A 13722-nucleotide genomic window follows, 5' to 3' on the forward strand; every position below is an offset into this window, starting at 1 on the left:
AATATTTATTTATAAATTTGTCACAGAAGTCATGATTGTGTCGCCGGAACCTTTTTTCTTCAAGCATTTTAACTTTTTTTTCCTAATTGGAATAAATCTAAGCTATAAAAATAAAATTTAAAAAAAACAAAAAACAAAGATATAAGTGTTTTTTAGGCTAGAAAACGTCTGAAGATGTTTGAAGACTATGGTCCACATATGCGCCAAGAAGAGGACGCACAAACCTTTTTATGTATGCAGTTTTCAAAAAAAAAACAGTCTGTGAAGTCTAATGTCTGTGCGTAGTCTGTGCGGCGCAGACAGAAGAGACCAAGAAGATCTGCAGACAAAAAACAAATAACACATAAAATGTTGTTTGTTTTTTTGAAGGAAAAACGCATGAAGTCTGCGGACCACATCTGCAACCCTCTGCAGCAGAAGAGGTGGACTACACAGCTGCAGTCTGTAATAAAAAGTTTGTTTGTTTTTTAACGTCTACAGGCTGTTGAAATAAACTGAAATTAACCATACAATAGTTAAAAATAATTCTAAATCAAATATTTATTTAGTTTAATCATATGCAAATCAATTATTTATATGAAATTTACCAAATGGTTTGAAAATTATGTAAAATATACTCGAATTGTTTATAATATCCTTAATAATATTTTTAAAATAATAAACATGTTGTTTAAAAAAATTAAACAAATCTATGTTGAATAATATAACTTAAAGTAAGGTGATAAGTGATTTAAAGAGGAGAGTTCAATGATGTGTCACCCAACACACGTGGAGTAGTTTTTAAGTCAGAAATCTTCGAAATATATAATATCATATATTTTTTCAGTCAAATGTTGTCTTTTAAGCTCGTGTGTGTGTGTATATATATATGTATTTCATTTGTTATATTTGTTTAACTTTTTAGATATATTTCAGTAAAAAAACACATTTTCTTGAAATTTCAAATTTGTTTTTGAATTTCATATTTTTTTTTTCTTGAAATTTCGGAATTGTTTTTTGTCCACAATCCAAAATTTTAGTATGGGATGTTTTTGAATTGTTTGCGGCATTTGTAACTCGTACTTGAAAATTTGTCGCATATTATCATTTGTGGTTGTGTAGTTGTGTTTTCAGGCAGATGATGTGATTTAAACAACCCTTCCTTTGTCGGGGTCAAAGATGTTGTTAATTGGATCAATAATGTTCGAGTTTCTAGTGTCAAACGTACAGTTTTGGAGTTTATAATTGTGACCATGTAGTGGCTCATTTGAAACTTCCGTAACGATGTTCTTTTTGATGATCTTAATATTAGAAGGAATTTGTTGATTGATAGATAGATCTTCTTATAATTAGATTGTGCATGGGAAAGAAATTTAGTGTTAGTGTTACTGGGATGTTTTGAAGGTTAAATCAGATATTGTTTATTCCTTTGTAATTTTTCGTTAGATTTACGCTAACCTTTCTTATAAATATAAAATATTTAATTGTTAAAAAAAAAAGGATATATTTTATTTTTTTCAAGTTATGATCATTTCTCTTTAATTTATAATTTTATTGTTAATCATCGTAATATAAAATGATATGACATGACCATATGATTAGTAATTATTTCAATTTCAATTAATAATGAAAGTATTTCAAAGTGATATCTATGTACTGTATAATACGCAGAAGCACGTGGAAGTGTCATCCGGTTAGGATGAAGAAAGTCACATGACATCTGCGTGTACTAAAATCCAATCCGAAATCTAACCAAATTTCAACAAATTCAACAACATTACATATTTTTTCATTTTCTCAAATCCTCAAACTACAAATAAAATACATGTCGATTGGATCGGTGCCACCAAAGCAACGGAAACAACAAGAACACGTCAGGGTCCCACTCCCACCCCTCATACCTCCTCCACCTTCAGATCAACACTCACTCGAGTTCAATCAATTTGTTTAAATTCTCTGCGTTTTCCCTACATTCGATCCTGTTCATTACAAGCATTGCTTTCACAAGTAATAAACAGTGTTGATTTCTCGAAATTTTGTAACTGAAGATGCAAGCTCTAAGCGTCAGTGTCAATGGTTTCCATGTCCAAAATCATAGCAGTAGGGTTTCGTCGGGTTCGTGTCAATTCAGGAACAGAAAAAGCACTGTGCGCATGATTGGGAACGGGAGAGATTCTGATTTTGTCTCGCGACTCGGTGCCGGTCATATGCGCCGCATAGAGCCTGGTAGCGCCGGCGCCAGAAGTGTGTTCCGCTCCTCTACAAAGTCCAGATCAGTCAAAGCTCAAGCTTCCGGTTAGTTTCATTGGATTATGCTCTCTATTTACTTCATAATTCGTTCCAATTTTGCGCACAAGTATTCTGTGTGTTGGTGTTTGACCTAATGTCATTTGATTCTTCTGTGAATCAATTAGTTCGGTTAAGTTGTTCATCATAAAAGTTTAATGTTGTTTGAGATTTTGAATGTTGCAATCAACTTGTGTATTCTGGCAATCATCTACTTGTCAAAACCATTAGACATTCAATTTAGAATCACCATTTTCTAACACAAATGATCAAATACAGATGGAGATATTACTCCTCTCAAGATCCAATCAAAGTCTTCTGGATCAGTTTTGCCTTATGTTGGTATTGCAAGTCTGGGAGCAATATTGTTCGGATATCATCTAGGGTACATCACATAATTCTACATATCATAAAACTACTACTGTTCTATAATATAATTCATCCAATTCCCAATCTGTTTCTGCTTCAGTGTTGTCAATGGTGCACTTGAGTATCTTGCCAAGGATCTTGGTATTGCTGAAAACACAGTCCTACAAGGATGGATTGTTAGCTCCACTCTCGCTGGTGCCACAGTTGGTTCATTTACAGGAGGATCTCTAGCTGACCAATTTGGAAGAACAAAAACTTTTCTACTTGATGCAATTCCACTTGCAGTTGGAGCATTTCTTTGGTTTGATATAATATTCTCCCATCTTTTAGCTATCACAGTTGTGGTTATGATTCTGTATTTACACATGTTATTAATATGATCAAATTTTCCAGTGCCACAGCTACAAATGTACAAACCATGATCATAGGCCGCTTGCTTGCTGGCATTGGAATTGGCATATCATCTGCTATTGTCCCTCTTTACATATCCGAGGTAAAAAGAAGATTCTACATTTTTATTCAAAAACTTTACATTTCTCACATTAAATATTTTTTTTTAGATATCACCAACCGAAATCCGTGGCACACTTGGATCTATCAACCAGTTATTCATTTGCATTGGAATCCTTGCAGCTTTGGTAGCTGGACTACCCTTAGCCGGAAACCCTCTATGGTGATTTAATGTTTCCCACTATTTTCAAAACACAGTACAACCTGTTCTGTCCTGTCCTGTCTTGTCCTGTGAGTACTCAGTCTGTTTGTTTTCCAGGTGGAGAACAATGTTTGGTATTGCAGTGATCCCTTCAGTTCTATTGGCAATTGGAATGGCATTTTCTCCAGAATCCCCTCGTTGGCTTGTTCAGCATGGGAAAATCTCCGATGCTGAAAAAGCAATAAAGACATTATACGGTGAGGGGAGGGTCACCGAAGTTATGGCGGACTTGAGTGCATCCAATCAAGGCTCAGAAGAACAAGATGCCGGATGGTTTGACCTTTTCAGTTCCCGCTATTTCAAAGGTGAAATCAAATCAGTACAACCTGTTCTGTTTTGTCCTGTCTTGTCCTGTCAGTACTCATTTTATTTAATTTTGTTTTTATTTTTTGATGGCAGTTGTGAGTGTTGGTGCAGCACTTTTCTTGTTCCAACAATTGGCTGGAATAAATGCGGTTGTGTATTATTCCACTTCTGTCTTCCGTACAGCTGGCGTTGCATCTGACGTGGCAGCAAGTGCTGCTGTTGGAGCAGCCAATGTTTTTGGTTTGATGATTGTTTTTTGGTTTTTCAATTTGGAGATGGAAAATGGTAAAATGTTGTTTTTTTCTAAAGGATGGAAGTTGATTTTATTTCAGGCACAATGATTGCGTCTTCTTTGATGGATAAACAAGGGAGGAAAAGTCTTCTCATCACAAGCTTTTCTGGAATGGTATGCACATAATTAAATATAGGGATAATTTTGTTAAATATCATTTTTGTAATTATATAAACTTCAAAACCATGTAAAAAAAATATTTGATACATGTTTTATCTGCAAGGCTATTTCCATGATGCTGCTCTCATTATCCTTCACTTGGAAAGTTTTAGCACCATATTCTGGACCACTTGCTGTCATCGGGACTATTTTGTGAGTTAAATTTTTTACCAAATTATATAAATTTCATTCTTATATTCTTTTATTCATATAATTAATTAATCACCCACAAATTAATTCTTCAGGTATGTGCTATCATTTTCACTTGGTGCTGGCCCTGTTCCTGCTCTACTATTACCAGAGATTTTTGCCTCCAGAATTAGAGCAAAAGCAGTTGCCTTATCACTTGGAATGCATTGGGTAAGTTTATTTTATGTTCAATCTTTAAAAAAAATGATTATTTTTACTAACAAATGGTGATGTTTTTTAATGAGCAGATATCAAACTTTGTAATTGGGTTGTATTTCTTGAGTGTGGTGACTAAATTTGGGATAAGCAAAGTGTACCTGGGATTTGCATCTATCTGTGTTCTTGCAGTTATGTACATAGCTGCCAATGTTGTTGAAACAAAGGGGAGATCTTTGGAAGATATTGAACGTGAACTTAGCCCAGCTATATAATATATATATATATATATATATATATATATATATAGATATAGCTCACTATATCTATATGCACATTTTTAGGTGTTCATCTTCATATTAATAATAAGTTAGTTTCTGCAATCTGCCCACATTGTAAATTTTCTGATACTATGGGCACTTTTTTGACACATTTGACTTTTGGGATTTCAGTGTTTCTTGAGATAAATCAAAGTAAAAATTTGATGAATGTTGTGATATTTGCTTCTAGATTGTAAGGGTAAAACGGTCATTTACTATTCAACTACTGGTTAAAGAAAACGAAACCTCTAAAGTGTTTTTCTTTTTTACTTAATGGGAATAGGACTTTATGCATATAGATATATAGGGGAGTTTTTTCCACGTAATACATTCACAAGGGTAAAACGGTCATTTACTCGTATTCAAACAAAAAGAGATTCTTTGTGTATTCAGCACTTATTACTTACTCCAGACATACATCATTTATCCCTTCAGCACTAAAGGGAAAACACGTTACACAATGATCCTAAGAATCTTCATCTCTGGACTACATGTTGGATTTCCTTTCCCATCTTTCTTTGGTGTCAAGCCTACAAATTAATATGCAAAATTAGTAAACCTAAAAACCATTTATGAACATCAAAAGCTATAAAAAAAATTATAATAACTTACCCCCAGTGTAACTTGTATGGTTTCTTTGATGGTATTTGTGGTTTTGGCATTGAAGAAACATCTAATGAGGTAGAACTGGGTGTATCTTCAGCTGTTTTACATGGGATTTTGCTTGCTACAAATTCATCAACATGGTTATCCTTCTCTTCTAATCTGTTTGGCCTAGAAGGCTTCCCTGAAGAACCATGATTGATCACCTTACAGTGAACAACAACAAAAAAATAAATAAAACATAGTTTTAATGGAAGCTGTCGAACGAACCTTGTGATTTCTTTTTGACCTTGGATTTTTCTTTTATCTGTAATCGCCTCTTGTGCAGTTCCTATCGATGAAAGGATCACAATCAAACAGATCATAGTCAGTTCCAGTTCCTATTATTATGAATTGGAATTCCAAAATAGATTCCGACATGGTAATGCAAATAGAACTTTGGATTCCTAAATTGAAGAGCATAGAAGAAGCAAAATCAGATATCAGAATAAATCCGATATAGCTATTGTTTGTAGATAATCGGAGGAATCGACGAATTATCACTGACCCGATATCATAACTTTGATAAAAAAAGTTGAATCATGGAACCTGGAATTTGGAAAGGCGAGCTTGGGCAACAGCAAACGAGGGCTTGAATTTAGGGTTCAGACACGCAGCTGATGCGATTGCTGCTTCTCTCCTCTCGTCTTCCTCCATTCTCGTTTCAAGGTTTATTCTAATATAAGCGTGTTTTGTATGAGTTTTCTACCGAAACACCAACGGGGGAATTTTATTGGCATACCTATTAAGAACCTATAATAACATATACCTCCCCTGAGATATATCAAACTTTTAACTTAAGCCTTTATTTTTTAATATTTATTATTAAACCTTACAATTAATATATAAATTTATTTTTTGTAATCTTAATAGTTATGTATTTTCCAACAACTTTTATTTAATTAAATTTATATTATAATAAAATATTTTGTATTATTTAATAAAGTTTTAATTACAATGCCCTTTAATATTTGTATTTTTAAATTTATAGTTATTCACCAAAAATGTAATGATAAACAAACCGAACGTATATCCAAACGTTCTAAATAGTTTGACAAAATTCATTAATTTTTGTTAGAATAGTGTGATTTTATTTAAAAACTAACGGAGAGTTAAAAAGACTCATTACAATAAAATAGAAACTAAATTGGGTTTTAAAACCAAGAAACTAAAACACAATTTAGTTTTCCTACAGCTATTAGAAATTCAAAAAAACGATCTATCAACCACCTCATCAAAAATGATGAATTTCCTAAGTATAACCGTTCCAAAAATAATGAAATTTCTAAAATTCTAAATACATCAAAAAACAGTCATCAACACAATATCTAACGCTTTTTGTTGACTTCCGATCAACCTAATAGAATCCGACCACATAACTAGTGTTTGAATAGTATGCGGGTCAGGAACGAATCTAATTTTGATATATATTTTTAACCTACAGTGCGGCTTCTAGCTTTGCAAAAACAAAAGTTTTTAGTGCGGTGGAGTTTCAATCCAATATATATTTTTAACATTTGTTTTTTAAAATTTAATGTTATTACTAAAATGTAACTATAAGAGTAAACAAACCCAACATATATCCAAAAAATTTATAAATTGTTCGATAAAAACTCATTTATTTTCTGTTTATTTAATAAATAAACAAATCTAAATATGATTTTTGTTCATTTAAATAAGCAAACGAACACGAATAATATATATATATATATATATATATATATATATATATATATATATATATATATAATTTTTTCAAAATTATTGTTTTTTATAATTACCAGATCCGAATAATCTCAAAATACTTCTTGTATAAACAGAGTCTTCGCTACTCATTATAATAAAATAACTATGTTAGTGGATTATTCCTAGTATCATAAACAATGTGTGCGTATAATAATAATAATAATAATAATATAAAGATGTAAGAGTAATTTTTTTAAATAAAAAATTAAGAATCGAATATAAATGTAAATAAAAGGACTAAATATGTAATATTTAGTTATCTAGTTCAGGTGCATCTAAAATAGAAATTTAGTTATCAATAAGGAAAATAGAAATTGAAAAAAAAAAACCAGTCATCTCATTAGGTTAATTATAGTCATGTAGGCGGTTTTGACTTATGAAGGTGGTTTTAGGTGCCAATAACAACACCCGTCGCAACAACATCCGAGAAATTTTTTTTTTTTCTGGTTAACTAAAATTTTGGTCTTTATAACCATGTTTTTTTTTGTATATATTTGACAACTAGTTGTGAGACCCATGTATTACATGGGTTAATTTAAAAAAAAAAGTTAAATAATGAATTATTATAATAGAAATATTTTTTATCTTTTAAATTTAAACAAATAATTTAAATAAATAAAAGAAACTAATGAGTTTTAATTTTGGAATTTTGAAATTAAAAGGTAAATTCATTAATGAAATTGATATCAATTTATTAGTACATTTATTACAATTATTACATTAAAATATTATATAGAATTTAATAAAATAGAAAAACTCATAAAATGACATGTGGAAAAAAATTAATTTAAAATAACCACAAAATGACATTTGGCAAATTGAATAAGAGTGTGATAAGTGGCAAAAAAATCTTCATTTATTAGAGAGGATTAATCTTGTTTGACCTGTTCAAAATAAGATAATATGGCTGGTAATTACAGGTGATATTACCTTATTATGAACAAACCAAAGTTCCTTACCCATTTTGGTAATCATAAGATCCACTGCTGTGACAAAGAATCGGGTTATCGATTCTTGGTATCAGATCTGGAATAGGTGTCATAAGCGGGTTCCTGACTTGACTTCTACCTTCCATCAGAGAACAAAAATGTTAGAACTGTCTTAGGGATTGTGCCTGAAAGCATGCTCCGACAGTCAAGTCATATCGATGTGCATGGGAGATGGTTTCTCCTGGATGGAGAACCATTTTGATGGGAAGAGTGTATGTATACAATGGAGGCTCATGTCTGAGAATGAGAGATCCTCCTTATGGAGGAGGAGGCGTTCTATTTATAGATCTAGTCAATGGACAGTTAGGTTATGCTTGGGTCAACCCAGTTCAGGCCCAGCTAGTTGTGGGCTAGGTTGTGTTGCCAGACCTCTAAAGCGCATACAACCTAGCCATTTAAGTGCATACAACCTAGCCCCTAACTAGTTGATAAATGGGATGGCCCAAGCCCTAACCATCTCCTCATACATATCGATCTAACTTGATCGTCGGGTCTAGCCTACTCCCGGGTTATAGTCCCTAAGGCAATCTAATGATTTTGTTCTCTGGTGGCAGCTAGGAATAAAGTTGAGAACTTACTAACGACGCCTACTTCATATCTATAATCCATATCTTACACCAAGACCAAATGGCACAATTCCATGTCACATTAGTGTGTCTTATGCCTACTGCACTTAGTAATGACTTCGGAAAGGCGAGCTTAGGCAACAACATAGGAGAGTTGAATTTAGGGTTCAGACACGCAGCTGATGCGATTGCTACTTTTATCCTCTCGTCTTCCTCCATTCTCGTTTCAAGGTTTAATATTAATCAAATAAGCGCGTTTTGTATGAGTTTTCTAACGAAACATGATTAGTAGCAACAACATCCCCGGTGTTAGCAAATTACTGAAATGGGCCCTGTGGGGTAAAGTTGTGCATTTGGTCCCTATCTTTTGTTTTGCACTTGTTTTGCACTCAGACCATCCTCACCTTTTCTTTTTATTACCCGCCTGGTCCCTGCGTCCGTTTGTCGTCAATTCCAAATGTTAAGACCCCCCCCCCCCACATGCTTCGCACATGAGGGGTATTTTTTGATGAGTTTGAGCCAATAAAACATCCTATGTGCTCATGCAAACCCTAATGCTTGGATCTAGGTTTCACTAACTGTACATGCAATCATCCAAGACATATAAACCCTAGATCTAATGGTAATAATTCGAAATTACAAGAAACAAATCAGATCTAGAATATTACCTCTTGTTTGCTTGCTTGAATCTTCTTGTCTTTGATGCTTAGAGTCACAAGTGTCACTCCTCTAATGGCTTACAAACACCAACTAGCAAGAGGGTGGTATATGAGAGAGGGAGGAGGCACACAAAATCGACTCTAGGGTTCTTAGAGAAGCAGTGGCCGATTTCTGTAGCCTAGGGGTTCTATTTATACTGTGAGCAGCTAGGGTTTCAGTCAAAACCCTAATGGACAGCTTAAACATTAAGCAGCCCATGGAACCTTCTGGAATACAGGCCATGGACGAAAATATGATGGCTCCCATCATAATTTCGTTCACCTCTTTAATCCATTAGGTTTCCCAGCCCAAAATACAACTATCACACATTTGACAGTTTAAGTCCCCTTTATTCAATTAATCTCTTTTAGTCACCAAATTAATTCTTAATTAATTTATGACTAATATTAATTAAATAATATGATTTCTCCTTTAATATATTATTCTTATAATATATTAATAAACCATAATATCTTCTCTCTCTCCATAAATCACCCTGTCAAATTGCTACGGTGAAGGCAACCCAAAAGGACCATGCACAACCGGGTCAAGTACTTACCAAATATAGTTACGGGCTTAGATACTAATCCAACAGTCTCCCACTTGGATAAGTCTAGTAACTACAAATGCAAGCACCATCCGATTAGCAATCGTAGCTCTCAAAGACGCTGTCGAACTCTGATCTTATCAGTAACCTGTCCTTTAGATAAGGGATCGTATAATCCTCTGTTCTAGATATCGTACGGACAATTACATGGAACATAGTCATACTTATTATCCAGTAGTTAGTTTCTCGATCTCTGATTTATTTGACATAGAACTTAATTGAACACATCAATTCAGTCCTAACCGGGCCCGACACATAAGTCAAATCAAATCATCGATGGGCCCTGATATCGCTTTTACCCTATTAGGATAAAAGGAACAGATAAACTTCGACTTATATGCATTTACTATCCACTAATCAAATCATACACAACAATGTGTTTTATAACATCAATTTACTGATGCGTTTACGCATTATCAATGCACAACCAATTAGTAAACAATAAACCATATATCTAGGTTTTAAGACCATATGATATTATCGTCTTGCGATCACTCGTGATAAATTCCATGAAGTGATTCCAGCAAGCGTGGGTTTATTCCAATGCTCAAATCAAGTTCATAAGCACTCATGAATGTTGTAGCAAACTTTTGCTATGTCTAATACACTTTAGACAATCTACACACCAATTCATGACAGTCTTCATTCATACCTACTCCCAACATATGAACGAATGTGGACGGTTCGAATAATCTTGTTATTCAGGAAGTCAAAACATGCAAAATGAAACAATAGGTAAATGATTAACATAAGACAGTAACATTACTAATAAATAATACTCTTTTATTTAATCATCGAATGTTAATTACAATTTATCTATTACACGTTTCTAAACTATCTAATCTAAACTAATATCGTCCTTCAGCCCGATGCTCCTAGCGTGCTACAAGTGCTTAACCCTGCTCAGTCCCTTCGTAAGCGGATCTGCTGGGTTATCCTCTGACGATACCCTCTTTACTACGAGGAGTCCTTCTTCCACCCGATGTCGAATAAAGTGATTTTTTCTGTCGATATGTCGAGATCTGCCATGATCCCTGGGTTCCTTGGTCAAGGCAACCGCTCCTTCATTATCACAGAAAATTTCCATGGGATCCTTTATGGCTGGCACAACTCCAAGGTCTCCAATGAAGTTCTTCAACCATATTGCCTCCTTGGACGCTTCGCTCGCTGCAATGTACACTGATTCGCACGTTGAATTAGCTACGGTCTCTTGCTTGGAACTTTTCCAAGTCACTGCTCCTCCATTTAGGGTAAAGACCCAGCCCGACTGCGAACGGTAGTTGTCTCTGTCGGTCTGAAAACTGGCGTCACTGTACCCTCGCACTTTTAAGTCATCACTCCCACCGAGGACCAGAAACCATTCCTTGGTTCTTCGAAGGTACTTAAGAATGTTCTTGACTGCGGTCCAATGTGCTTTGCCAGGGTTCCCTTGATATCTGCTGACCATGCTCAAAGCGAAGGCCACATCAGGGCGAGTACAAGTCATAGCATACATGATCGAGCCAACTACGAAAGCGTAAGGTACTCGGCTCATCTCTGCTATCTCGACTTCAGTACTCGGACTTTGAGTCTTACTCAACTTGGCATTACTTTGGATTGGTAACTCCCCTTTCTTTGAATTCTCCATAGTAAAACGTTTTAGTACCTTGTCCAAGTAAGTATTCTGACTAAGTCCTATTAGTCTCTTACTTCTGTTTCTCACTATCCTTATTCCCATAATATAGGCAGCCTCTCCGAGGTCCTTCATAGCGAAGCACTTCCCGAGCCAGGACTTAACTTCCTGCAGTGTCGGGATGTCGTTTCCTATGAGTAGTATGTCGTCGACATACAATACGAGGAAGCTTACTACACTCCCACTGGCTTTGACATATACACATGATTCATCTTCGCTTCGCAGAAAACCAAACTCTTTGACCTTTTCATCAAAACAAAGATTCCATCTGCGAGATGCTTGCTTAAGTCCATAAATGGACTTCTCAAGCTTACACACTCTATTGGGATGCTTCTCATTGACAAAACCCTCTGGCTGAGCCATGTAAACATCCTCAGCTAACTTCCCATTAAGGAAAGCGATTTTGACATCCATCAGCCATATTTCATAATCATGAAATGCGGCAATGGCTAGCATCACCCTAATAGACTTTATCTTCACAACTGGTGAGAAGGTTTCATCATAGTCAACTCCGGGAGTTTGAGTGAAACCCTTCGCGACCAATCGCGCCTTATATGTGTGCACATTCTCATCCATGTCGATCTTCTTCTTGAAGATCCACTTGCACCCGACCACTTACGACCTGGTACATGGTCAACCAAATTCCAAACTTGGTTGTCATACATGGACTGAATCTCGCTGTCCATCGCCTCTTTCCACTTCGCAGACTCCGGGCCTGCCATGGCTTCCTTATAGCTGTTAGGTTCGTCCAGATTCACTAGTGTACTATCACTAATGAACGTATCCCCTTCGGTAGTAATATGAAAACCATAAAACTGGGGTTGAACCCTAACTCTATCGGAACGTCTAAGAGGTAATGACTCGTCAATTGGTTCAACCCTCCTCGGGTTGAGCGCCAATGTTAGAGGTTCCTTCATCGCTCGACTCTTGAAGCTCTTCAAGATCAATTTGCCTCCCACTGTCTCCTTGGCTTATGAGTTCTCGTTCTCGGAAAACCCTTCTTCTCGCAACGAAGACAACATTGTCACTCGGTCTATAGAAGAGATATCCAAAGGACTTCTGTGGGTAGCCGATGAAAATACATCTCTCACTACGAGGTTCAAGCTTGTCGTGAGTCTCTCTTCTTACGAAAGCCTCGCAACCCCAAACCTTGATATGTGCTAACGAGGGAGCTTTCCCTGTCCACATCTCGTGAGGTGTTTTGGCAACCTTCTTCGTAGGGACTAAGTTAAGGATATGGGCGGCAGTCTCAAAGGCATACCCCCAGAATGAGATAGGTAGCGAAGCACGACTCATCATGGAACGAACCATGTCTAGCAAGGTTTGATTACGCCTCTCAGCTACACCATTCAACTGCGGTGTCCTAGGTGGCGTCAATTGCGAAACTATTCCGCATTCCTTGAGGTAGTCGTGGAATTCAAGACTTAGGTACTCTCCACCTCGATCAGATCGAAGCATCTTGATTTTCCTGCCCAACTGATTCTCCACTTCTTGCTTGAACTCTTTGAACTTTTCAAAGGTTTCTGACTTGTGCTTGATTAAGTAGATATACCCATATCTGCTATAATCGTCGGTGAAAGTCACATAGAAGCGGTTCGCATCCCTTGTGGTGGATCTAAAGGGTCCACATACATATGTATGTATGAGGTCCAATAAACCCTCACCCCTCGCACAAGTGCCAGTGAAGGGTAACTTGGTCATCTTTCCAAGTAAACAAGACTCGCATACGTCATCATCCCTAAGGTCGAATGACTCCAATACTCCATCCTTTTGGAGTTGGGCTATGCGTTTCTTGTTGACATGTCCAAGACGACAATGCCACAAGCATGCTTTATCCATACTATTGGAAGAATCGACACACAACACATCATTTCCTAAGTTATCTACAACCATCACAGTTTCATATATTCCATTACAAGGCAATGCTTCAAAATATAAAACATTATTAAGATAAGCATAAATAGAACCCTTTTCATTATCAAACGAATATCTAAATCATTGTCTATATAAACCATGAAATGAAATGATGTTTC

At 35.6% G+C, this 13722-nt stretch overlaps 2 protein-coding genes across 2 annotated transcripts; one reads left to right on the forward strand and one right to left on the reverse strand.

Annotated features, from left to right (window-relative positions):
* The first annotated feature begins 1771 nt into the window (after window positions 1-1771).
* Window positions 1772-4937, forward strand: PGLCT (plastidic GLC translocator). Its single transcript, XM_079079319.1, has 11 exons — window positions 1772-2274; window positions 2545-2650; window positions 2735-2935; window positions 3028-3127; window positions 3195-3307; window positions 3404-3651; window positions 3746-3892; window positions 3985-4058; window positions 4168-4256; window positions 4349-4463; window positions 4541-4937. Exons 1-11 carry the CDS (start codon window positions 2028-2030, stop codon window positions 4721-4723), a joined length of 1623 nt encoding a protein of 540 aa, XP_078935445.1. The 5' UTR covers window positions 1772-2027; the 3' UTR covers window positions 4724-4937.
* LOC145160210 (uncharacterized) lies at window positions 3027-6136 on the reverse strand. Its single transcript, XM_079079320.1, has 4 exons — window positions 5960-6136; window positions 5642-5702; window positions 5381-5555; window positions 3027-5298 (listed from the first exon to the last, which is right to left on the reverse strand). Exons 1-4 carry the CDS (start codon window positions 6065-6067, stop codon window positions 5256-5258), a joined length of 387 nt encoding a protein of 128 aa, XP_078935446.1. The 5' UTR covers window positions 6068-6136; the 3' UTR covers window positions 3027-5255.
* Between the last annotated feature and the right edge of the window lie 7586 nt (window positions 6137-13722).

Source organism: Lactuca virosa, chromosome 2 (genome assembly GCF_052849685.1).
Source record: "Lactuca virosa cultivar CGN04683 chromosome 2, Lactuca_virosa_CGN04683_v6, whole genome shotgun sequence".
Taxonomy (NCBI): Eukaryota; Viridiplantae; Streptophyta; class Magnoliopsida; order Asterales; family Asteraceae; genus Lactuca; species Lactuca virosa.

Excerpts from the sequence above, each read along its gene's own strand:
- PGLCT (XM_079079319.1), top strand. The coding sequence starts at position 2,028 with ATGCAAGCTCTAAGCGTCAGTGTCAATGGTTTCCATGTCCAAAATCAT. Across the intron at positions 2,936-3,027 it reads GCAGTTGGAGCATTTCTTTG|TGCCACAGCTACAAATGTAC; the intron begins GTTTGATATAAT and ends CAAATTTTCCAG. Across the intron at positions 4,464-4,540 it reads TATCACTTGGAATGCATTGG|ATATCAAACTTTGTAATTGG; the intron begins GTAAGTTTATTT and ends TTTAATGAGCAG.
- LOC145160210 (XM_079079320.1), bottom strand. The coding sequence starts at position 6,067 with ATGGAGGAAGACGAGAGGAGAGAAGCAGCAATCGCATCAGCTGCGTGT. Across the intron at positions 5,703-5,959 it reads CTCGCCTTTCCAAATTCCAG|GAACTGCACAAGAGGCGATT; the intron begins GTTCCATGATTC and ends TTTCATCGATAG. Across the intron at positions 5,299-5,380 it reads CCATACAAGTTACACTGGGG|GCTTGACACCAAAGAAAGAT; the intron begins GTAAGTTATTAT and ends ATTAATTTGTAG.